This window comes from Ictidomys tridecemlineatus, chromosome 2 (assembly GCF_052094955.1).
Source record: "Ictidomys tridecemlineatus isolate mIctTri1 chromosome 2, mIctTri1.hap1, whole genome shotgun sequence".
In the NCBI taxonomy this organism is placed as follows: Eukaryota; Metazoa; Chordata; class Mammalia; order Rodentia; family Sciuridae; genus Ictidomys; species Ictidomys tridecemlineatus.
In genome coordinates this window covers 20,498,539-20,522,905 of record NC_135478.1, presented here as the reverse complement: position 1 = coordinate 20,522,905, position 24,367 = coordinate 20,498,539, and the positions used below count along the sequence as shown (strand labels likewise).

The 24,367-nt window shown below is 43.9% G+C and overlaps 1 protein-coding gene across 1 annotated transcript; it reads left to right on the top strand.

Moving 5' to 3' along the window:
- Positions 1-5,516: 5,516 nt before the first annotated feature.
- LOC144370470 (trafficking kinesin-binding protein 1-like) lies at positions 5,517-16,014 on the top strand. The gene is made up of 4 exons (XM_078031260.1): positions 5,517-5,656; positions 12,061-12,177; positions 14,948-15,048; positions 15,906-16,014. Exons 1-4 carry the CDS (start codon positions 5,606-5,608, stop codon positions 16,012-16,014), a joined length of 378 nt encoding a protein of 125 aa, XP_077887386.1. The 5' UTR covers positions 5,517-5,605.
- Positions 16,015-24,367: the final 8,353 nt, after the last annotated feature.

Genomic DNA, 24,367 nt, shown 5'->3' with positions numbered 1-24,367 from the left:
CTGACACCTAATTACCAGTTCTGCCTTGACTGGGCATATCAGAAATCCTAGGGGCGTATATATATTTTGAAAGTTTATTCAATATGCATGTGTTTTTTATAATTAAAAACTATAGAAAACAAAATTTTCTGTAATAATAAAATTAATAAATTGAAACAAATTCTAGGGTACAGATGATAGAAGGAAAAATTATTAGATAGTATTTGGATTCTAAAAAACAAATTGAAAATCTTTTTTAATGAAAGTAATGACCCTATAAGCCAAACAGAATACAAACAACCCCAAATGTAAATATATGGACAGTCAAGAATATTTGTGGATATGGCTTCTGGGTCTTAGAGTTAGGAGGAGGCAGGGTCAGAGGTGTTTTTATTTTTTTACACAAACACACACAACATATACATTTATGTATGGTGAGTAAATTATTGACTTATTTATTCACTTCAGAAATATATAGATGTATCACACTGACATTAATGGGAGAAACTGAATTATCTGAACTAGCTTAAGAGATGAGAGGAGTATAACAAATTAGAACAATTAAAAAGAAAAAGAGGTGATGAGAGCTATTTGCTCCTTCTACCAAAATGAACGAGGAGTGAGATTTTCTAATATTTCTTAAAGACCACAAATAGGGTTGGTGGAAGCGTCAAGGGGGCTTATCAGGCCTGTTAATGTGACATGTGACATGGAGCTGAGGTCCCTTAGGAAAACATATTGCTGGAGACAAAACCTGAAGTTCCCTGCTTGGGTCTCAGCTCTGGCTGCTGCAGACAGCCCTCCCACGGCTCCCACCCTGCACCTCAGTGTCTCCCCATCACTGTAGTTTTCTTCCCTTGTGGGTTTGCACCCGGGCCCTCACCCCCAGTTACTCCTGAGCTTCCTACTGGCCAGGGTTCCTTTGCCTGGAACAGGGACTTGTTCCTACTCAGGGCCTGCCCACATAGATACTTGAGAATTTTTTTGACTATCATCTCATGCCAGTGAGTAGGAGGTAGAAAATGGGTGCCAGCATTTATTCTCCAATTTGTTTGGGGCATGGTTTAATTTTCATCCAAGTTGCACTACTGGATTTTGGACTAAAACACCTCTCAGAATGGTGCCCCCGCAACCCAGTTAGCCGTGACAGCCCAAACACACATCTCCCTCCCTCTGGTCAGCCAGCCCAGGCCTACTCATTCCACCTTGCCCTCCTGATACCTTCCTCTGTCTGCCTTCCCCAAAATGAGCACTTGATTCTCGCCTCATTTCAAAGTGGATTCTGCCCCAGTGGCACCCAGTTGTGATGCTGGCGGGAGGAAAGGAGGGGTCCTGCCACTATGGGTTGTGGTCAGCCCTGTGGGCCTGGCACATCATCCTGCAGTGATATGACTTTCACAAAGCCCTTGGTTTCACTGGGCAAGTTCCATGTTGCTTCTGACTTGTCATGTGCCCATCTGAAAGGGGGACATCAAACCTAGGAGGTAGACTGCTCTTGTTCCCCTCCTCTGGCAAGAGGTGCAGATCCTGTGCTTTGTGATTCACCTCCTGCTTTATCTGAACTCACAGATATCTCAGGGAAAGACCCCGCTTCACTCTATTCCACTGCCAGCCAGAACCTTCCTGGATTAGTCCAGCAGTCAGGACTCTGGTCACTGTAAATTGCCTTGCATCCCCTCCCCCATGGCTCCCCAATGAGATCAAAATTTTTTCTGAAATACAAACCTCACACTTTCCCTTTGAAAAACCCTGCAGTGGCTTTTCATTGTCCTGTGATAAAAATTCTGTAGAGAGGCTCCCCAGGCCTTGAACCCCCAGACACCTCTCCTTGGCTTTCCTGTTTCCCTTGCACCCCAGGAGGGCAGGTGACCTGACTCATTGGGCATAGAGCCTGGTGATGATAATGAATGCCGTTTAGGTGTGAGTTCACTAGTACTAGAGGCTACATAAGTGTGTCACGTGGCTACTTGATGACCTAGACAGGGTACGTTTAATTTCTTTTTCTAGGATTTAGACCATAATGTTAATGTGTTAGTTTTTATGGAGGTTTGGGGCTGTTCCTTTATCTTCTTTTTTTGTTTTGTTTGGGGGCATTGGAAGTGAGTTTACTTGGTAGTGCTCTCTGGGTCAGAAAAGGAGCTTCCATTTGAAACACCATTCCTACAGAGAGAAAAACTTGCCCACGGTTTGTTGTAGGTTTAGTGTCTAGAAATTTGGTGCTTAAAAAGCACAGCCTCTACTTATCTTACACTGTAATGGCTTGGTTTCTTATTTTCCCTGCCTCATTGGTCTTAGCCCTGCCCCCTTACTTCTTGGAAGAGGAAACCCAAGACTCAGCCATTAAGAGACCTGCCCAGGCCTCCTGGCCTTTGTCTCCTGTAAAAATCTAAGCCTCAAAGTCAAGACTCTTCCTCCCCCAATACCATCAGCGCTTCTTACTCTGTTCACACACATCCTGAGCACTGTTGACTGGTTCCAGCCTGGCCTCTCTCTTGTGTCCTTTGTGGCTCTCTGTCAGACTGGCCTAAGCCTAGGATCAGTCCCTGCAGTGCAGCCCTATTCTCCCCATTCTCTGTTACATTGTGTTCTTGACATCTATGGAGTCACCGCTAGAAGTCCACCTGCCATGCAGGGTTGCTATGAAGGTTCAATCAGAAGGACTATCATGTCCTGAGAGACAGCATAGGGGCACGATAGGTGTTAGCCATGCTCCTGCTGGGGACACTGTTCTTGTTTTGCATTTGCCCTTGCTAGCTGTATGGCATTGAGCGAGTTATTTCCTTTTTCTGGGCCACAGTTCTCCATTTGTAAAATGGTGTTGGTAAAAGTGCCCACCCCATGATATTGCTCTGAGGATTACTAGAGAGAATCCACACAGAGGGTTATGAATGACCTGGCCATAGACGTATTCTTAGTGGGATCTGCTCAGATGGATAACCTAAGCACTCTGAATTGACCCCTACATGATGTAGAAAGGCACAAGACACCACACTGTACCCCCATGAAGGTGTACACTTATTATCTGTCAATTGTTAAAAAAAAAGTTCTATTGCTTCTGGTATAAATTTCTCTTAAAAGTAAGCTTGGAGACTACCCTAGAACCTTATATTGTGGCTGACTATATATTTTCCCTGAAAAGTATTTAAAGTAATCCCCCCAATGGTTATTGTAGAATAAAAAGAAAATTAAAATTTGTGAATGTATCCAAATGTCAGCTTCTTTGTGGCTATCTTTAATTTTTTTTACTGAATACTATAAATTTATACGCTTCTCTCTCCCCCCAAATTGGTATAATATGTACTTTTAAAACTATAACTGGAATAATAACACACTTCCTTGCAATAGAATAGGCAGTAGGTTTTCACTTATACCTCTGACTTGTCTAATTAGATTCAGTCAAAGGTCCTTGCACTTATGGGGGTGCCTGAACCCTGTTCCTTCCCCCCAGCTACAGTTGTGCCATTTGGGGTATGAAGGGGCACCCCAGCCTCCTTTCACTATGTGCGTGGTGTCAGTGGGTGCCTGATAAAGTGATGCTAGCAAGATCATTGGTGTAGCTGTGTATTTTTGTTGCAAAGGTATTTTAAAGCTTTTTGAAATTAGCTTTATAAAAGGGTAACACAAGGAATCCTTGTGGTGGTAGATACGTATACATGCACAGGCTGAAGATTGTACAGAGCTTCATGTACACCTGGTCCCATACACACACACACACACACACACACACACACACACACACACACTGTAGGTAAAACTGGGGAAATCTGAGGAAGATGCATGGATTGTGTCAATGCTGTATTCCTGTTGTAGTATCATGTGATAATTTTGCAGAATGTAACCATTGAGGGAACCTGACTCCAGGGTGTGCGGGATCCCTCTCTAATTTCTTACAACTACATGTGGTTACATGTGACTGGCTGTATGAATAATTACAGTGATCTTGGTTCACAAATGGAGCTCTAAAGGTTTAAGTGTAATCTCTGATTAATGTAATGCTAGAGAAATAGCAGCTCTGAAACTTATTCTAGAAGAACATCACATCTATGCAGGAGGAAAATTAACTCCTGGTGGTAGGAATCTTCACATAGGATTTCTTGTGCCCTGGAGCTGATGGACTATCTAGGGCAATTGGAGCTGGACTTCATCTACATTAAATTAGATTCTGGCTTAAGCCTACTCTTATAAATATCCTTTGCCAATCTCTCCCTGGCAACTCTGTATGAGGCAAGGGAAAGGGAAATGGCTCAGGCCATGAGTATCCCTGCAGCAGGCAGGAGGTATCCTGCCATGGAAGTGCTGAATGGAGGGCAGGGGGCAGAGGGCCAGGCTCCTGGCTTGGAGGACTCAGTCTGGTCGGTTTCAGATTCAGGACCAGATTTCAAGGTTCCTCCTTAAGCTAGAAAATCATTGCAACAGCTCAGATTTCTCTGAGCTCATTTGCTAGGATGATCTCTACTTGCATTTAATAAAATATTTAAAGACCTATTGAATTCCAGTTACAGTTTGCCATTAGTAATGCCCCTGAATATGAGTTATTAATACACTTTAATTCCTAATGCCTTGCATGGGCTATTACTGAATGGGCTGGACCACTAAGAAAGCATCCACTCCTAACAGAATTATTCTCCAGTGTTTTAGTTATGAAGCATTACTAAGAAGTTTTATTTAGCACCAAAGTGACAAGGTTTAAGAAATTTGCACTTTGGCCCTGAATCCATTTACATTCACTCTGTCCCCTGTAGAAGAAAACCTGTGCTACCTTCTCTGTGTTTGTTGAACTGCAAATCAATTCTTTGCCACTGATTTAAAATAAAACAACTCTGAGTTTTTTGTTTTTTGTTTTGTTTTGTTTTTTGGCACACTTCTTTCCTTGCACAACCCTTTTCTTCATTAGAAGGAGAACAAAGACACATAGTCCTAAAGCAGCTTGTGAGCCCCCTCTGTGACCACAGTGAAGTGTATGTGTAATGAAACCACAGTGTGTGTGTGTGTGTGTGTGTGTAGCAGCAACAGCAACAATAGTAGTAGTGTTTTTAAAAATATATATGTATCACCCTAGTTTCCTGGTATGAACGCTGGTTGCGTAGGCTTAGAATTGAGGCCATTTGGGAAGAAGGGGCCTGTGCTATTAGGAAATTACCAGTTTAAGGTTGTTGTTCAGTAATTAAACCAATTGCTGCTTCCTGAAAGCTCCCGTTCTCTCCATGTGAATCTGTCCAGTCAATAGGCTCTGGATCCTATGGGAATTATGGAAATTGATTCATGGGAGCTGTGCTGCTGACCTCCTCCCCATTCACTTCAATTTGCTGAGTCTGTATGGGGCCAGACCCTATTTCATTGCCACCACCAGACCTCACCTTGAAGTCAGGGCTTCATAGGAACTCCATGACAACTCTCCTTGTCACAAACCTGGGCTTCCTCAATGGAACTGGGACATGAGACCCCTGGGGTGCTGAGTACAGTGTGGGTTGAACCCAGCAAAATCCATTATCCTTCATGCCTAATAAGCAGAGACAATTTCAGGGCCAGTGTTTTACATGTACCATTTGTTGGGTGGGGTTGTGGCACCACAGTCTCACTGTGACTTCTGTTTCTTACAGTTTTATGTGCTGAAAGAGTTGGCCAGATGACTAAGACATACAATGACATAGGTGCTGTTACTCGACTTCTTGAGGAGGTTAGTATTCAGGGGAAGACAAAAAAGGTTGCTTATAATTGATCGATCGTAATTTATATTGATTAGTGCAAACGTTACTATTTCAGCAGGAGTCCTAGAGATTGGGCCTCCTTGGGGTATAATTTAATGGCTTTACTTTTTGAACTAGTGGTTATGTAGCTGACCTTGGTAGCTGTAGTTTTCTGCAAGTTTTTAGGTTTTTAAAGGAACATACCATTGACACAAAATATGGTAGCATTCAGATACTTGCTAGAATACCCAGTTTAATATTTGAGAACCACTAAAATATATTTTAAATCCCAAATGTCAGAAAAATACATGATTATCCCTGTCTTTCTAACCTATTTTAAGTTTTTGCTTATATCAGGCTAGTGTGATATTACAGTGTCAGTGTGGGAAGAAGTAAAATAAGCGTGGCAAGGAAAATCTAGAGAAGTGGCTTAGGATTAGGCAACTACTTGAGGACTGGTTCTCAGTTTCTTCTGAGCATTCCATTGGCAGAGAATTGAGGTCCGAAGGCCTCAGAAAAAGGAGCGTGACACGTGCATCCATAGGCCTCTCCCAGGCTGGAGCAGGTAGGGTTTTAGCTAGTATTTGCTAAGTGCCCCAAATATCCTAGCACCACTGAATCTAGCCTTTAGTGAACAGGTGCTGGCTTTTAGATCTGTGTTTCTGCTCTAGACTCCAGAATGACTTTGGGCTCATGACTGTTCATTCACATCTTCCCTGGAAAAAGAGTAGAAGGGATGGGAGACTGAAATCATTGCTACCATTTTTGGGGCACTGGGAAGACAAGGTTGAAACCTGGGTGGGACCTGGGCCAGTATGTGGGGGGGACCCAAAGCTTTTGCAGTGACTCTCTGTTCTCCCTGTTTCATGTCTCTGTCTTCCTGTGTTTCCCCCTTCTGCACAACCAGCCTCTCCACACCTGCCCTGCAACACACTCCTGTCTCGTTCTCTTGAAGGGGAAGTTGCAAACTCTTCAGGGCCATATAAATGATGTCAGGGTTTGTTTCTGTGTGACTGGGCATGGGGGAAAGCATTTTGGGGCCCTGACCTTGTGCCTTCTGGTGGCATCCAGAATTGCAGCCATCTTGGTGGTGGCATTGGCCATGTGGCAGGTTCACATGGTTGGGCCCAGGGGACTTTTTAAACCTTAGATATAATAGATCTTTGATGAAATATCTGTTTCTTACTATTTGGGATAAAACTGAACTGAGAGCTGAGTGTTTTCTACAGGCCATCTCATTAATTCTGTAGTAGCTTTCAGAAGTTGATATTGCTGTTTCCTCCATTTTATATGGAAGGAGCCAGAATTCAGTGGGACAGGCACCAAGATTACTTGGCAGATTCCCAGCCCTGCCCCCTTAGCCCCCCTTGCCTGGTTGGTCTGTTGCTCTTGACAGTTTTGTTTGCTGGCCCATTTAGTCTTTGTTAATACAGTTGTCCATGGGACACTTACTTGGAAAATGTGACCAGGGCACTGCAGCCTCTGGGTGTGCACTGCCAAGGTCCTTGCTGAGGCTTGTCTGAGCTGGCAGTGCTTTGTATGTAAATGCTCCACAGGGCTCCTGCTCTCTGCTAGGACATGCAAGGACCACTTTTATTTTTTCTTTTTACTTTCTCTCTCTCTCTCTCTCTCTCTCTCTCTCTCTCTCTCTCTCTCTCTCTTTCTCTCTCTCTTCCCCTTCCCTCCCTCCCTCCCCCTCTCTCTCTCTCTTTTTTGTGTGTGTATGTTGAGGAGGGCTCATGGTTTAGGAGGTCTCAGTCTCTAGATGGCTGACTGGGCCCAGGTGAGGCAGACCATCATGATGGAAAGGTATAGAGGAAGAAGCAGCTCCTTGGTTACAAGAAAGTAGAGAGAGCGCAGGATCATTTCTAAGGAGCCAAGGACATAAGTTTTTTTTATGTAGATACTTAGTATCAAGAATTCATTTTCCAGAGGCTGGCATATAGCTCAGTTGGTATATTACTTGCCCTGCATGTACAAGGCCCTGGGTTCAATCCCCAGCACCACAAGAGGGAAAAACAAACAAATAAATAAGTAATTCACTTTCCCTCTAGTTTATTTCCTGACCGAATGTTGCTATATGAAGAATATAGTCTCATATTTTTTAAAAATTGAGTTGCTGGAAAGAATATTGGTAGGGTAATTTCTTCACATGAGTGTTTCATTGTGGCTTCTTTTATTTTTAAAGAGTTATCATGTTTTTAGTTTTTTTTTAATATATATATTTTTTTTTAGTTGTTGATGGACCTTTATTTTATTTGCTTATTTATATGTGGTGCTGGGAATCTAATGCAGTGCCTCATGTGTACAAGGCAAGGGCTCTACTGCTGAGCTACAACTCCAGCCCAGGTTATCATGCTTTTATCTCTGTGTTTTATAAATAGCAACACCATTTTGTTCTTGCCCTGATAAAATCCCAGATGAATTTACTACCTTTCTCTGGAAGCATTTGGTTAAAGTCTAGCTGCACAAGTCATGTGACAGCTGCACCCTGCTGTGCTTTTCACTGGCCTTTGCCTCTGTTTCCTCTGCTCATTTGTGTTGGTTTGCATGCTGGCCACATGCAGGCTGGTGCCAGGGAGTTGCACAGGATGCTGAAGCACAGCCCTTGAATGTGGACTGTGCTCCTGGTTTAAGGGGAGGAGGCTGCTGCAGCTCACCCTGGCTCCCTGCTGTTGGGAATATACCTTTGGGTAGACCTTGTCTTGTCCCCTCTCTCTCTGAGAGAGAGAGAGAGAGAGAGAGAGAGAGAGAGAGAGAGAGAGAGAGAGAGAGAGAATGAATGAATATGTTCCACTGTCCCCTTAGTCATGCTTTTATCCTAAAATTAGTGAATGGGATGAGTCAGCTGCTACAAGAGGAAGGCAGGCTGTTCCTTCTCTAGTGGGTGCACTGTCAGTGCAGGGTTTTGTTGCAAGAGCAAAGGCTGAGTCCAAGCAGCAGTCTTCAAAAGCAAAACAAAGCAAAGCATAGCCAAAGGGAGGGAGCAGGCAGTTAGAGCAAGCTCCACCTTGCCTCATTTCCCACATGATAAGAGGATTAGGTTTTCCTAATAATTTACTACTTCCAAGGGCCTAAATTATTTGTAGTCTCTTATTCTCTTATGGTTTTATCCACTAGTCATTTCCTAGCTGTTTCCTGAATTTAGAAGCAAACATTTGTCATATGATAATTGGTAGTAAGAAATGGGAGCTTTTTTTTTTCCCCCATCTTGTGATTCCCTCCAAGGAAACTCAACCAGCCTGATGCATTAGTAAAACTAGAGCAAAAAAGACCAGAGATGCTATAATAATTTTGGAAGTGTTTTTCATTTCATTCATAAATATTTTTACTGTAACTTCCTGCTTTTTTTTTTTAACCAGCCAAGAATGTTCTTTGTGATGACTGTAGAGATAAGGTTTTCTGTGTGCAGATGCCAGCCCTCCATGGGGCCAGGAGAGGCTGGAGGCCCCAGGGCTGGGGTTGGAGGTGTGAATGCAGGGCAAAAGCCTTCCTTGTTGAGCTACCACTTCACTTGTTTCCCCCCCCCCCCCGCCCCGCCCTGCCTGTTTCCATTGCTCTTGGGTGGTGGCCCTCAATGCCCTAGGAAGCCATCCCTCCTTCTTTGGGTTCCCTGGCCGTGCCTTGCCTAACCTGCCTTCAGCATTGTAATTTTTGCTCAATTTGTCTGCAGGGAAACGTGCAGACAAAATGTGGCTGAGGTGTGCAAAGGGTCTGTGCTTGCTGGGGCTCAGCAGCCTGGAAAGCAGTGCAGAGCAGGGAGGCAGAGAGTGAGCTGAGGGGTGTTAATTAAGCACCTTTGGGCACTCAGTCTAAGAGCTTGTTCTAGCAGAGAAATTTAATAGACTTGAAAGACCCTAGCCCAGTTAGCCTAGTTACCTAAGGCCAAGATATGAAACCAAGATACCAGGCAGGCCATAAACAGGTTCAGGCACCAGGCATGCTCTCCGGACAACAGGTTGAAGAACAGAGCACCTGCATCCTGAGGCATAAATGAATAAACCGGAACAGATAAGCAGGAACAGAAAGAATAGAATGCAGACCTGTGGTTTTTGGAATGCAGACCTATACCCCCTAGGTGGACTATATGCTAGATTTAAACAAACCAATAAGAAACCTGTTGCTTCCCGCGCGCGAAACCTGTCCCAAACCCTATAAAAATCTCTGTATCCCCAAGTCCGGTGTGCCAGTTCAACAAAGCTCCGGCTGAGGTTCTGCTGGGCACCCGCAGGCACCTGTGTCCCAATAAACCAACCTCTTGCTTTTGCAGCCAGTGTTTCGTGTGATTCTCCTTGGACAGGGATACGGGGGTCTTTCATTGGACGGGGGTCTTTCAGACTCAAGTTAGATTTATGGAGACTTTGCTTCACAGAGAAGTGTCCTTTGTACTGCAGTTTTAGCCAAATGCAAAAGAGCTGAAACCCACTTGGACTGGGTGCTGAGACACTGGAATTCTGCACCTATTCCCTTGCACACAGTTCTTTGAATTCTTTCCCTTAGATACCAAGTAAACACAACTGTTGAGTCTGAGAATTGACAAAGGGATGTGAGATAAGGAAGCTTCCTGGTAGATGCTGTGGCCAGCAGGAATAAATGCACAGAGATGAGCATCTAGATGGATTGGGCAGAGCCACTGTGTCCCCTTGGCTACATGGGAGGGTCCTTTCCACATGTGCTGAGTCTCTAGGTGGTAAGGGAACAGTGGTAAGGGAACTATTTCTAAGATGCTAGAAATAAAAACTGTATTTTCCTTTTGTCATACAACTTAGTCATAAAGCTAGATTTTTTTTTCCCAAGGCGCTCTCAGCTAGCCTGCCCCCTTCCTTACCCTCCATTTAACAGACAAGGGAATTGGGCCTCTGGGATGTTCAAACTGTTGTACTCAACTTAGAGTAGGATGGCTCACCTGGGAGCAGTTAAACTGGTGACCAGTGCCTGCTGTAAGAAACACAGCTTAGGGACCAGGATGTGGCTCAGAGGTAGAGTGAGTTCTTAGCATGCACCAGGCCCTGGGTTCCATCCCCAGCACCAAAGAAAAGAGAAAAGGAATGAGTCTTAGGTTTTTGTCCCGGTACTCATACAGGTAAACATGTGATAAACAAAAGTTTAAACATGAAATAGTGCCCTTATCATGTGCATGCACTCTGGTATTTTTCAGTTTTGTGCTATTGTTTTGAATTCAAAACAAAATGCTGGTAACTGAATGATGACTAAAATGATATTTCAACCCACCTAGGGGTCATAAGATGTGTTTCAGAACAACTAACCCACAGTGTTCCTGATGCTAGTGAAGCCAAAGCCATTTGCCTCAGGCCACATGGGTGGTTAATAAGTGGGTGTTGGAGCATAACCTGGGACTCCTCCCCAGCTTTGTTTCTTCTCCCCCAAACTACAATGTTTCCATGCTTTTAAAATACTGGCGAACAGAACAATTAGTGTAAGACTGCTACAGAAATGTGGTTTCCCAGAGCCCCCTCTTCTCATCATCCCCTGTCCCCACCTAGCAGTGACAGGTGGAGTATGACCATAGAGGCAAGGATGGATGCTGTGGGGATCATGAGTGTGCACTCAGGGAAGCCATCTGTCCATCATCCAGGACATCTTTCTTCTCTCATAGACAGTCCTGTCTTTATGTGCCACACTGGATTTTCCAGCGTGTGCTGCTCTGTCTAATTGAGGTCATTGACCAAACCATTAGAAAATCCTGTGTCTGAGCACATTGCCTCTAAAGTAGGGCAAATGTGTGCATCATCTCTGCATTTTGAAAGACTGTTGTTTGTTTTTAATAGAGCCTATATAACCTCTCCTAAGCAAAACACAAAATAGCCAAACAAAACAGATGTAGTTGTGTCTCAGATTGACTTTAAATGTTTTTGTTTCATAGGAGGCAAAAATAAGGAACTCATTGCATTCCAGCCTGGTAAATGGTACAGAGGCTGCCCCCTTGTGCCAGATCTCAGCTGCATTGTGAGAGCATTTTAGAACTTCTTCATTCCTCTTACAAAGAGTTATTGGTGTTTCCATGTGCTGAGCCCTGGCATTACAGCAGCCCAGTGGCAGGTGGAGAGAAGCTTTATCAACGATTGCACAAACACCAAAAGCAGTTGTGCAGAAGTGTCTTTGGAAGCATTTTTCCCACTGTGGGAACAAAGATTTGTTTTCATCACATCTTCAGGCTTCCCTTTGGTTGCTTCATGTCTGCGTAGCTCTCGTACATACGTGGGCAGAGTTTCTCCTCTTTAACAGGCGTCAAATGGTGACACTGATGGTGAATTATCAATTCTTTTGTTATTGCTGGATGCCCTTGTTTTCCTCACTTGACATCAAGCCCTAATGGCTCCTTCAGGACATGGGGGTATTTTTGAATCCTCCTTCTCCCTCTTGCCTTTTGTAGAAAGAACGGGATTTGGAGTTGGCTGCGCGGATCGGCCAGTCGTTGTTGAAGAAGAACAAGACCTTAACTGAGAGGAACGAGCTGCTGGAGGAGCAAGTGGAAAACATCAGGGAGGAGGTGAGGCACGATGGGCTTGGGAGCAAGGTGGAGGGAGATGGGTTGGAGAAGCCACCCTGAGGGAGCACCCCGACCTGAGCCAGGGCTCCTGTCAGAAGTGGCCTCCTGGAGGCCGGAAGCTGGTGTCCTGCAGCTCTTTCTTCACACATCATGGATGGGTCTCTCAGGGTAGGCACAGTCCTTAGTTAGTAGGCCTACAGTACCCTGTCATGTAGGCAGGCTGGGCTGCAGGGAACGGCCACAGTACTCACCTTCTCAAAGTGCAGACTCCAACCTCAGAGCTGCTCCATGCTCAGCAGAAGCACATACAGGCCAACACAACAGCAAGTGAGCAGAAGGTGGCTGGGCCAGAGAAGGCCACCTCCTGCTGCAGGGGAGGGTGGTGACTGGCATTCATCCTTGTAATGTAATATCATATGTATAGGGAAAAAAATTAGCCTATTGTTTTCATGGAAAAAAACCCTGTTATTTTCATGATGCCCTTCTTGGCTGGTGACTGTCAATGGCTACAGGAAGGGCACAAAATATTTTGACTTATCAGACTTATCCTAAGAGGATGAGAAGGATCCACACCTGTTTTCTGAAGCCATGTGGTGTGGCCAGGAGGAAGGAAGCAATGGTGTCAGCCAGAGCTTCTGGAACAGGAGTAGGAAGCTGAGAGTCAGGCCCTTGTTTCCTGTCACCCTATTTCCACAGTGAATTTTGACTGTGAAATTTTGACAGTTTTTTTTTTGAAAGGAAGCTTCTCTCTTATTTTTCTATCAGGAACTTCCTTATTGGGAGTGTGTGTCCTTACCCATGTCCCTAAGATGTAATCAAATTTTCTTCTCACTGAAACGATTCCCAACCTGGGTTTAATGGCAATTTTAATAAGATGAAGTTGAGTTGTCATACTATATGAAAAGATTTAATCCCAGGCTATCTTTAAAGATGGTGAAGTAGAATACTGTTTTGTTCTAGGAGAAATAAATTTGACCCCTGTCTTCCCTGCCCCTAGCATCGTGACCTGAAGTCGTCCTCCCTTCTCTTAGGTGACCATGAAGAAAGTGTGGGGGTTAGCCTGGGACCCTTCTTATAATTTTTCATTTTTTAATTGGTACACTATATTTATACTTAATGGTGGTATTTTTTGTTAACACATTCTTACATGCAAACAGTATAACACTATAATTTGGACAGTATCATTTTCCAGTATTTCCCTTTCCCCTTTTCTCCTTCCTCCCCTTGGTCCCTTACCCTTTCCTCTACTGATCTTCCTTAGATTTATGTGAGATTTCTATCTACTTTCTTTTCTTTTTTCCTCTCTAGCTTCCACATATGAAAGAAAACATAAAGCCATTGACCTTCTGAGTTTGGCTTATTTCACTTATCATGTTCTCTAGTTCCATTCATTTTTCTGCAAATGAAATATTTTCATTACTTTTCATAGCTGAATAAAACTCCACAGAATAAGTATACCACGTTTTAAAAAATCATTCCTTGTCCATTTATTGATGGACATTTAGGCTGCTTCTATAGTTTTCAGACTGCAATTTTGTTGTTGTTGAAACGAGGGATTGAACCCAGGGGTACTCTAACACTGATCTATATCCCTAGACCTTTTTATTTATTTCTTAAGTTTTGAGACAGAGTCTCATTAAGTTGCCCAGGCTGGGCTTGAACTTGTGATCCTTCTGCCCTCAGCCTCCCTAGTAGCCACCTCGCCCCTTCTGGGCAGAGGAACATGCCACTCAGGAACCAATATATCACATTACCATTCTTTCATGGAATTCCTTACCACGTATAAAGAATATCCTATTTTCTGGGATTGGAAATGTTTTGTCCCCCTGCCTTGGAAAAGCTTTGAGTTTACAAAGTATAGCATGTTCCTCTTTGGCACATCATTGAATGATCAGTCTAGGTATTGAAGACTTTGTGTATATAACAAATTGGCTTCTCCTCGGGAGAAACAGTTCACTCCCTGTGTTGGGTCGGAAATTGGACTTAACCGTAGACCTCACATCAAGTTCTAAATAAGAAAGAAAACAGAGTTGCACTACTCTTTTTAGTACTGATTTCATGTTCATCAGTACTAAATATTGGAAGGGCAAATAAAGAGTTTTATAGCAAAAGTTTTTTTACTTTAAAACCTGAAATAAATCTCCATGATTTGCCAAACCACCATAGCAGTAGTTGTGTGATCAGTTCTTGATAGTTGCTCTTTTCCTCCTGTATCTGAAATTTCTGTCTAGGGATTGTTGAGCACAGAGCAAGGACTGACCGAGAGTGTCCAGGAGCCCCATGAAAGTGTATCAGTCACCAGGTGGGGCTGTGTGGGCTTCCAGGTAGGGTGGACTGGCTGCTTACGGCAGCCCACCAGAGCTGGCACCTCCATGATCCTGTTCTGAGTTGGATTTGGTTCCAGCAGAAGTGAATGGCCTCTTCTTTCATTTGATAGTGTGTCCAGCTGGTCATCTAACTACTTCCAAAGCCCAGAAGTAATCTCATGTCCTCCATCATCATTCTAGAGCCTTCGTGTCCCTTTTCTATACCAAAATTAAAATTATTAATTTAGAAAAGGAGATTTCTGCCTTCAAGCAATGGATTCTGTTTTTCTTAAGTGGGATCAGACTCAACTCTTAGAAACCCCTGTTTTGTTGAGTAGCACATAATCGATTAGTGTCTTCATTTTCAACGGGAAGTTTGTCTCAAAGTAGTAAGTATTTGAGTACAAGGAGGATATTATCACCTCTTAGAAAGCAAAAAGTGGGCCTGGCTCTTGTCTGTGCAGGTTTCTCAGCTCCGCCATGAGCTGTCCATGAAGGATGAGCTGCTCCAATTCTACACCAGTGCTGCGGAGGAGAGCGAGCCGGAGTCTGTCTGCTCAACCCCGTAAGTCACCTGAGGGCTGTGTTTCTGGAGGCCAGGGCACAGGCTGCTGTTGATGTCATTGGAGTCACGTAGGCAGGGTCACCTCCACCAGCAGCACAGGTCAGCCTTCCCCAGAATAAGCATCTCTAAGTGCCTCAGATGGATTGATTTGTACTATTTTTGTGGGACATAGAAGGGCAGGTTTTAAATTTTCCTCTTACTGGGTCTTATTGCTTACTTATCAGGTCAGTTGATTTGCTCTGGCATGTTAAGATATTAAAAAAAAAAAGGTAGTGGGCTTTGCTGTTAAAGGAACACAGGGTTCTGAAGCCAGAGGTGCCATGGCAGGTCCTTGGGACAGAAGGTGTAGGGGCTGTTCTGAGAATCAGCAGAGCCCCGTGTGGAACTCTAGAACCTGATGGCCTGAATTCAATCTTAGCTCTGTGACTTAACCTGCATGCTCCTGGCCACGTTACTTAATTTTTGTGCTGTTTCCTCATTAGTAAAATGGAGCTACTAATAGCAGTTAAGTCATAGAGTTCTAGCATCGAGTTAATACATGCAAAATACTTAAAGCAGTTCTTAGAACATAGAAATGCATCCTAGATATCAAATAAACCTCCAGGCATCCCAGAATTGTGTTGGCTTTGTGTAGATTCCATCCCTCTGAATTCTGAGGTAATGTAGCAACTGCAAATTGTGGACAGAGGGGTGTGCACTGTACACTGGGGTGTTATTTTCCTGGGCATTAGGGAGCAGTCTAATTGCAAGTCTCACAAACTTTCTTTGAGGCAGCCCTTCTGGGTCTCCAGGTGGGGCTGGCTAGGTAGTGGCGGAGACATCACCTCCCCAGATGGTGAGTGCACTTTCTCTCCCAGGCTGAAGAGGAATGAGTCGTCCTCCTCAGTCCAGAATTACTTTCATTTGGATTCTCTTCAAAAGAAGCTGAAGGACCTAGAAGAGGAGAACGTGGTACTTCGATCCTAGGTGAAGTGCACTCCCTCCCTGTCCTTGTCACCCACTGGAAGGGTGGTGGCCCTGTTTGTTGTATCTGGCGAGAATAGCCACAGTTACAGTGCTGTCCTCAGAGGCCACCATCTCTGGCAGAACCACGGAGCCTGGGCTTGCTGGGCATACTCAGCAGACAGGCCTCACCCCTGCACTGGACACTGCCTTCCCAGTTGCTGAATCCTGCAGCATGTGGACTGAGAAAAGGTGCAAACCTCTCCTCCTTCACGATGGGGTCTTTCCACGGTGTTCTTCAGCTCTGGTCTCAATGTGTAGGAAACGACTGAGAGTGGGGATGAAGCCGGTTTTCATGTTACTGTAGTCAGATTGGCTCCAAAGAAACAGTGCCTCCAGAGCCTGGAGACATGTTTCTTGAACAGTTAATTTAAAAAGGTTGAGCTGAGGCAACTTGGAAACTCTGCTTTAGAGAGATCCCTTTATTGGCAAGGTACTATGCTTGCACTTTGCGTATGTCATTATTATAATTTTTAATCTTCTACAGCAAGGCTGCAAGTTGCTTACTTTGATTCTCATTTATAGTGAGAAAACCAGGCTCCAGGCTGCTAAGTGTTTTGATATCTCAGGGTCCCACAAGTCTGTAGTAAGTGACAAAGCCAAGATTTGGACATTTATGTGACTCTCAGCCCACACTTTTCCTCTTCACCTACTGCCCTTCTCTAAAAACATGGATGCATAAAAATTTCGTTTGTCTTAATTAGCAGTGGGTTTGTGTTCTCTAGCCAGAGGAATGATGTCAGGTTCAGGCTGTGTGCCCACCTAAGCTGGCCCCAGACTCCCTTGAGCCCCTTCAGTGGGGCAGACTGTCTGTCACCTTGAAATTGCTGCGCATTGGAAAGAACCCAACAAGATGCTTTTCTGCAAGACCTATTCTTGTAGACTTCACCTCTTCCAGCTCTAAACTTCCTAATGAAAACAACCCTGAGTGGCCAAGGTTGCCCCATTGTGCTCTGCCAGCCAGTGGCTTAGCCAATTACAGGAACAGTGTTTCCCATTCTGAGTCTAGCACTGCCTTTCCAGCCCTTGGGATATGCCCCAGTTCTCAGTACCCAGCAATCCCACCCTCTGTCAGAATCTTACCTAAAGTCAGTGAGGGAATCTGATCCCATCTATAGATTCTCACTGTCCTGCCTTTGTTCTCAGAAATGTAGTATCTATCTCTCCACGGCCAGGATCAGAGGGCTCTGAGACACGTTTTCTCAAACTGCATCATTTTCATTGGGCCTTCAGATCTCTTGCTGGAGGAAGCTGACCAGGGTCCTGGGATGGCTCTTGGGTCTCTAAATTTTCTATATTGGACCATATTCTGGACACAGCAGGTTTAACTCCAGCTCAGAACCTCATAGTTCAGTGCCTGGCACAGAGTAGTGATAGAGTGAACGTTAGCTTCATATGATGTGTGCTTATCCTTATCCTTAGGATCTCCACACCTGGCTTTTTTTTTTTTTTTTTTTTTTTTAATGGTACTGGAGATTGGACCCAGGGCCTTATTCATGTTAGGCAACCACTCTACTTCTGAGCTTCAGCCCCAGTCCTGTGGTTATCCTTAGAATGCATGCCATAGGCAGAGCAGGGTCTTAGGCACTGTGAGAGCCACAGCAGTGTCCACATCTATGAGCTGGACAGACAAAAGAACAGGCAGACCCTCCTGCAGAATCTTACAGAGCTTGCTGTGTGTGGCCCTTGGGTGCTGGCTTTGTGTGGCGCCATCTAGTGGTGTGTGTTTTTCAATTTTCTGCTTTGAGAGTGTCCCCTTAACTAAGTAGGAAATGTTTTGTACTTGAGGACCTAACTAATGACAGGTGAAGAGATACTGACCAGCACTTCCCAGACTCGGGTTTGCCCCTGCTCCATGCCTCGCCCTCACACGCATGGCAAGTCACAGTGCAGGGTGAGTGCTGGGCCCTGACCTGAGCCTTTTCTACAGGCCTGCCAGCTAAAGACAGAAACCATCACCTACGAAGAGAAGGAGCAGCAGCTGGTCAACGACTGTGTGAAGGAGCTGAGTATGTCCCCTGCCCACTCACTCCCAACCCCCATCCCAGCTTCTACTTCCTTCTATCTCCCATTGCCATGACCTAGTGGCTTTGTATTGTCCTTGATGAAGTGCAGGCTCCCTGCCAGCCTGAAATCAGTGAAAGGAGACCTGACCTTGTATGGCACCCCCTCCCCATTTGTGAATCGGGTTCCAGGCCATTAACCATATATTATCTCAGTTTCTTCTGAGAGGGATATTTAATTTTGGCTTTCTGCTGGAATATTAGAATTATTAAATGCCAAAGTTAGGCTCAGATACAGAAATCTGGCTTGAGAATGTGAAGAAAACTGCTTTTTAGTGATTTGATTTGTAAAAATTGAGGCCCGAGTTCTCAGTTTTGCAAATAAGTACCCCCCTACCATTTTCTCTATTGCAAGTTTGCAAGGCAAGATAAAAGGGCAAATAGAATCTTTTGCATTTCATCAAAATACTAAGCAGTGCCTGCCTGATTGGCTCTGAGGAGATAGACTAGATCAGTGGGGTTAGGCCCTTCCACCGAGCCCAGGATGACAGCCCATGGGAAGATCATATCCCTTCTCATCACTGACTGAGTCCTGAGAAGCCACTTTGCTTCACCATGGAAGAACACAGTCACTATGCATCCCTTCATCATGTACCCTCTGTACTCCTCCCCATAAAGATGGGTTTTCATGTGTAAACCACCAGGAAACCACTCTCTCTGGTCTGTGTGTGTAGTTTTCTCTCTTACTCTTTGTCATTTCTTTGTCAAAGGGGATGCCAACGTGCAGATTGCCAGCATCTCAGAGGAGCTGGCCAAGAAGACTGAAGATGCTGCCCGCCAGCAGGAGGAGATCACGCACCTGCTGTCCCAGATCGTCGACTTGCAGAAAAAGGCAAAAGCTGTAAGGCTTCTGTCACTCTGGCTAACACCACAGTGGTTGTGCCAAGATGGGAAGGGACCATTACTCTAGAAGAGTGTGTGTTGCCCCTTTGGAGAAAAAGCTTAGTGGATTCAGTAATAAAATGTGTTGTGGCCCTGAGTTGGCAAAGGGTCTTTTCATAACCTCTTACCTCCTGAAAATAATCTACAGATTAATAGAATTCATCAAAAAAGGTGCTTCAGGAATTCATTAGAAGCTAATACACTGGCCACAGTAATTATGCTTGACAATAGCCTGTGGTTGTTTAGTCTCTTAGTGCAATCCCAGCACCCAAATTTACATCAGCAGGAATTGGGTTACTAGAGTGGAGCAGCCTTCCATGAGTACATCCTCCTCTGAGTGTGACATTCCTAGAAGTGGCCATGCTAATTAATTAGAGAAGTAACATTCCTCCAGAGGCCAGAGGCCAGAGGCCAGGGTAATGAGAGTTACTGTACTTACAAAATAAGAAATTTTTCTCTTCCTGCCCAATTCTACTTTCTTCTACTTCTGCCACTCTATGTTTTCCTTCCTCCTCTTTTCTAATGGGAGGTGGTATTATTATGTCTCAACACTTCTATATGATGTGCTCAGGGCATGTATTTGAAAGTGTCTAAGTCACCAGTTCCCCAGAATCCAAATTGAGACCTGATGAAGCACAGTGCTCTTCATCCAGAGGTCTCCACTTTGAGGTAGATTCAGTACTTTGATGAGCTTTGGGGGTAAGGATTGGGGTTCACTCTGTGGTCATGAAGAGTTATATAGATGATGTTGGGTAGTCAAAGGGTGGACTATTGTAGACATTACTTGTTGTGTGTCCATTCCTCATTTATTGTAATTAAATGGATTTCAATTCTTATTTTTTAATGAGCTCAACTAAGATAATTTACAATGCAGTTATGACTGTCCTTGTGGTAGTTCTGGCCAATGAGAAATCCCATGGGAGGAAATTATTTAGAAAATAAAATAAAAAGTTGCTGTTGATGTGAAGTTCTGAACTTTAATTTAATCACCTGCCTAGTATTTGTTTGGACTCAGTGCACCAAGTATGTTGTGCAGTAGAAGTAGCCCCTTGAGGATTAAGTGAAATGGCAAAAAACAGTTTTGTTTCCCATATGAAACCTTTGCTGTGAGAGGCTAAATAATTTTGGAAAAATGTAAAGAAAGAAGCAGAGAGAGAAAAAGAAGAAAGATGGAAGGAAGGAGAGAGACTAGCTTCTAGAAAGCAGCCTTTACATTGGAGGTAGGGAGTGGAAATTGGACTGTAAGGCCTTCAAAATTATATAAGACAAAATTTTACTCCAGTTTGAGATAACACATTTCATTGTAGAAAGGGGATGGGGTCCTAATGGATCAGGTAATGAGGGGAAGAGTTGGGCTTCTCTGGTGTCTACTTACGTGTCTTTGCTGTGTTTTAGTGTGCAGTGGAAAATGAGGAACTCGTCCAACACCTGGGAGCTGCCAAGGATGCCCAGCGGCAGCTCACGGCCGAGGTGGGTGTGTCTCCCTTACCTCTTGAGGGCTTTTGGTTCCAGTGAAGGTAGAGCATATTCCCTTGACAGGCTTTGTTCATGTCCATGGTAACAACTGTTTTTATTGTTGGTGTTGTTGTTTGTACTAGGGGTCGAACCCAGAAGTGCTTAACCACTGAGCCACATCCCCAGCCCTTTTTCCTTTTCATTTTGAGACTGGATCTCACTAAGTTGCTGAGGAACAACTGTTTTTATATTGAATTTAATATAGCTTTCACCTCGGTTCTGCGCCTGCTGCCCCTGTTGCTGGTTGTGAACACAGGGAGGCCATGTTCCACACCAGCCCAGGGCCTGACACCTGCTAAATCTTGGCTCTGTAAATGCTCACCAGTGTAAACCATGCAACATATGGCTTGAGAGGAGCCTGTTCAAGGATATGCCTTGAAGCAGGGTGTGCTGGTTTGCTTTTCTGTTCATTTAAGGTTGTTTTATCCACGTTGCTCATTGTTGGTATTTTAGGAGATTTTTGAGACTGTAGACTCACTCTAAGTAAAAGTTAAAGAAAAACCAATCTTGAGAGTTTTCGCCATTTGGCCAGCAGGGCAGCTGTTCCACACTGGAGGCCTGGTTAGATTGCATGTGTGTTTCTGGCTCTTGTGGGGGGCATGCGCCCAACTCCTCATGAGGTCCTGACCCTCTGCATCTTTCCTGGTCTTCTGTAGCTGCGTGAGCTGGAGGACAAGTACGCAGAGTGCATGGAGATGCTTCACGAAGCGCAGGAAGAGCTGAAGAACCTCAGGAACAAAACCATGCCCAACACCACGTCCCGGCGCTACCACTCGCTGGGCCTGTTTCCCATGGTGAGCTGGTGCTTTCTTCCCAGCACCCCTCTTCCCACCCACAAGGAGGCTTGTCGGGTAGGATGGCCATGGTGCCTGATATTGTGAGCACTGGAGTTGGGCGTTTATACTTAGCCTCTTATTTCACAGTCAAGGGCAAGTGAGGCCAGTAGATGTCTTCTTAACTGCATAAGACAGATTGTTGCTTTATTTTCCATCCCTCTAAATCTGTTGTCTTTCCTACTCCTGCCATTAAAACATAAATTTACTATGAACTTGATTTACTTAGATGTATTTTCTACGTGACTTTTTTTCCTAACCTTATTAGAGTATGTGTTATTTCTTTTGGCTCCAAAAGTACATTCCAGAATTCTTAAAGTGCCATACAGTTCTGTTGGATCTCTGTATACTTATGACTCATTCTCTTGGTGACTTTGGGTGTCTGTGATCTCTAAACAACTTTTCTTTTCTTGTTTTGTTATTTTTTTTTTCATACTATTTTCACACAACCTTATTTCTTTAGCCCCACTTAATTTGTTTCATGTTGGGGCTTTAGGGGGAATGTGTTAGAGAAGGGGATTTTTCAGGAGGTTAATCTCTCTGGACAGCATAAGGGTTAAGCTCCTTGTTTGGTCATTTCTACATTTCTACATATCTCAGTTCCATGCTTCTCTGGGGATCCAGAGAGGGCCTCCCTGTGCATGGGCAGTTGAACTGGTCATGGGGACTTTTGAATGAGTCCCTCTGCTTTGGGGGCAGGAAGTTGGGAGGCCTGGTTGATGTCCCCCAGGTGAAATGCATGTCTGGCCAAGAAGACCACTACCCACGGGTATGGATGTAAGAGAGGAAACATCACAGATTGAGAGGAAACCACTTGCACACCCTCCTGCCATAACCAGGATCAAAGGAAAGCATCTTAAAAAATAGTTTACAAAATGCTCTGTGTTATTAGGGGATTTCCCACCTTTTGAAATTAGCCCACCTAATTAATGCATCTTCCTTTTACACTCCCCCCAAACACTTGCAAATAAGTTACAGGCATTATGACTCTTTTCCTCCTTAACATTTAAATTTTTTTTGTAGTTGTAGATGGATAGAATGCCTTTATTTTATTTATTTTTATGTGATGCTGAGGATGGAACCCAGTGCCTCATGCATGCCAGGCAGGCACTCTACCACGGAGCTACAGCCCCAGCCCTTGCCTTAACATTTAGCCTGTATTTTCCAAGCCCCATAAAGCCCAGCACAGTGATTATATCCAGGACTAAATTGTTTGTTGAATAGTATCTAGCATACACCATGCTAGGCTAATCTTGCTCTGAAACCCAAAGAAGTTAAACCAGTGAGGGAAATATGGACCTGTAGCTTAGATCAGCAACTTGGGGACCAGCAGCTCAGCAACGCATAGCAGATGAGACAAATCCAGGAAAAGGAAGCAAGAGAGGAACCTGAAACATGAAAGGCAAGGCGGAATCCATCAAGGTTTCCATGGAAGCCATTGGAAGAGGAGATTTCTGAACTACAGCCAAAGGTTTAAGGACCTCTTTTTAGAAGAGAAAGAACAGAAAAGAGATGTGTTGTTCTTCCACACCCCAAAATATATAAGCCCACAGTCCTCCTCAGGGCCTCTATTACCTATGACACTAAGGCCTTGAATAGCTGTAGCAATATTCAACCCCTGCCTCTCCTGGGTACCTGACCCCCAACAGTGGTGTCTCCTGCCACCCTCAGGCCCCAGAAAAAGCAACTGTATTGTATTCTCAGCTGTTCTGATGTTCTGCAGAAACTGAAACCGACCAGCCAAAGCAGGTAAAGTTGCAGGGCTCAGGAACCAGGTAAGTAGGCCCTGTAGCCCATCAGCTGTGGTCTAGCCCCTGGTCCCTGTCAGTGGCTGTGCTGTCAAGGAAGGAATCCCGACACACCATAATTGTCCCAGGGATGAAGAGGGAGGGCTCAGCCAGATATCAACAGCCAGCCAAGCCTCTGGAGCTTTACAGACATATAGAGTGCCACTTCTCAACTCTCAGTGATAACTGGTTGGTCATATTTTGCATGTTTATCAATTCATCATGAGTCAATATTTTTATAAAATACCATAACACCAAATTATGAGAAAAAATAAATTGCAAAGCAAACTAAAATATAATATCAAATTTTAATTGGATTCAACAGACATTAAATTGCATTTTAAAATATAGAAACAAACACAGGGATAACTAAAAGCATTATGAAGACAGTACCCATTAATCATTGAAAATGTGCCTAGGGCATTTAGTATGGAGACTCATTGTTAAATTCAACTTTCATAGATCTGCAGCTATAACTAACCAAATAGTAAAAAGATAGGTAAGTGGTGATTTTCTGTACTAAACACTGAGACCCGCTTTTGAATGACTACTGTTTTATCAGTATTAAGGTTTATAATATAATAAATGAGTATGTTTCTTTTAATTTATTTTTCAGCTAGCTCAGGTTGATAAGTGTCCCATTTACAAGGGATAATGTATAAGCTTCTGAGCTCTCTTTTACTAAGACTCCAGATTGAATCTCATATATCTAATTTCTTGACAAAAAATTCCAGTGGGGTTTGTTTTCCAGTCTATAATTCAGGCTGAAGGCTACACAATGCATATTTTTATGCCTCCAAGTTAGATAATAATGTTAAGCTTTAAATTTTGAAAGTCTTGATAACTATTAAATTCATGGTAAATAAAACAAATTAGAAAAATAAATATACACTTGCAGTTGCTCAGATTTTTAGGCATTTTTGGCTACAGATTGCCAAACAAACCTTAAAGCATCACTTGTTGTAATGTGATCATTAGTTAGTGGCTCATGCCACCTGCAACTCAACCCAAGTGTTGCATGACACTTGAGCGGACCCACATGCTTGGTCATGTGCTTGAACTTCATGACAATGTTAATTGTTCAAAATGCATCTAACTATTTACTCTCGATTTCCATTCTTATCTCATTGTGGACAGTTTGCAGACTGACATGAGCCCTCAGACCATTCTTAAGGTAGTGCTGGTGTGGGAACATTTATGGTATAAAACACCTTTTTGTTAAATATAATGAATTTCT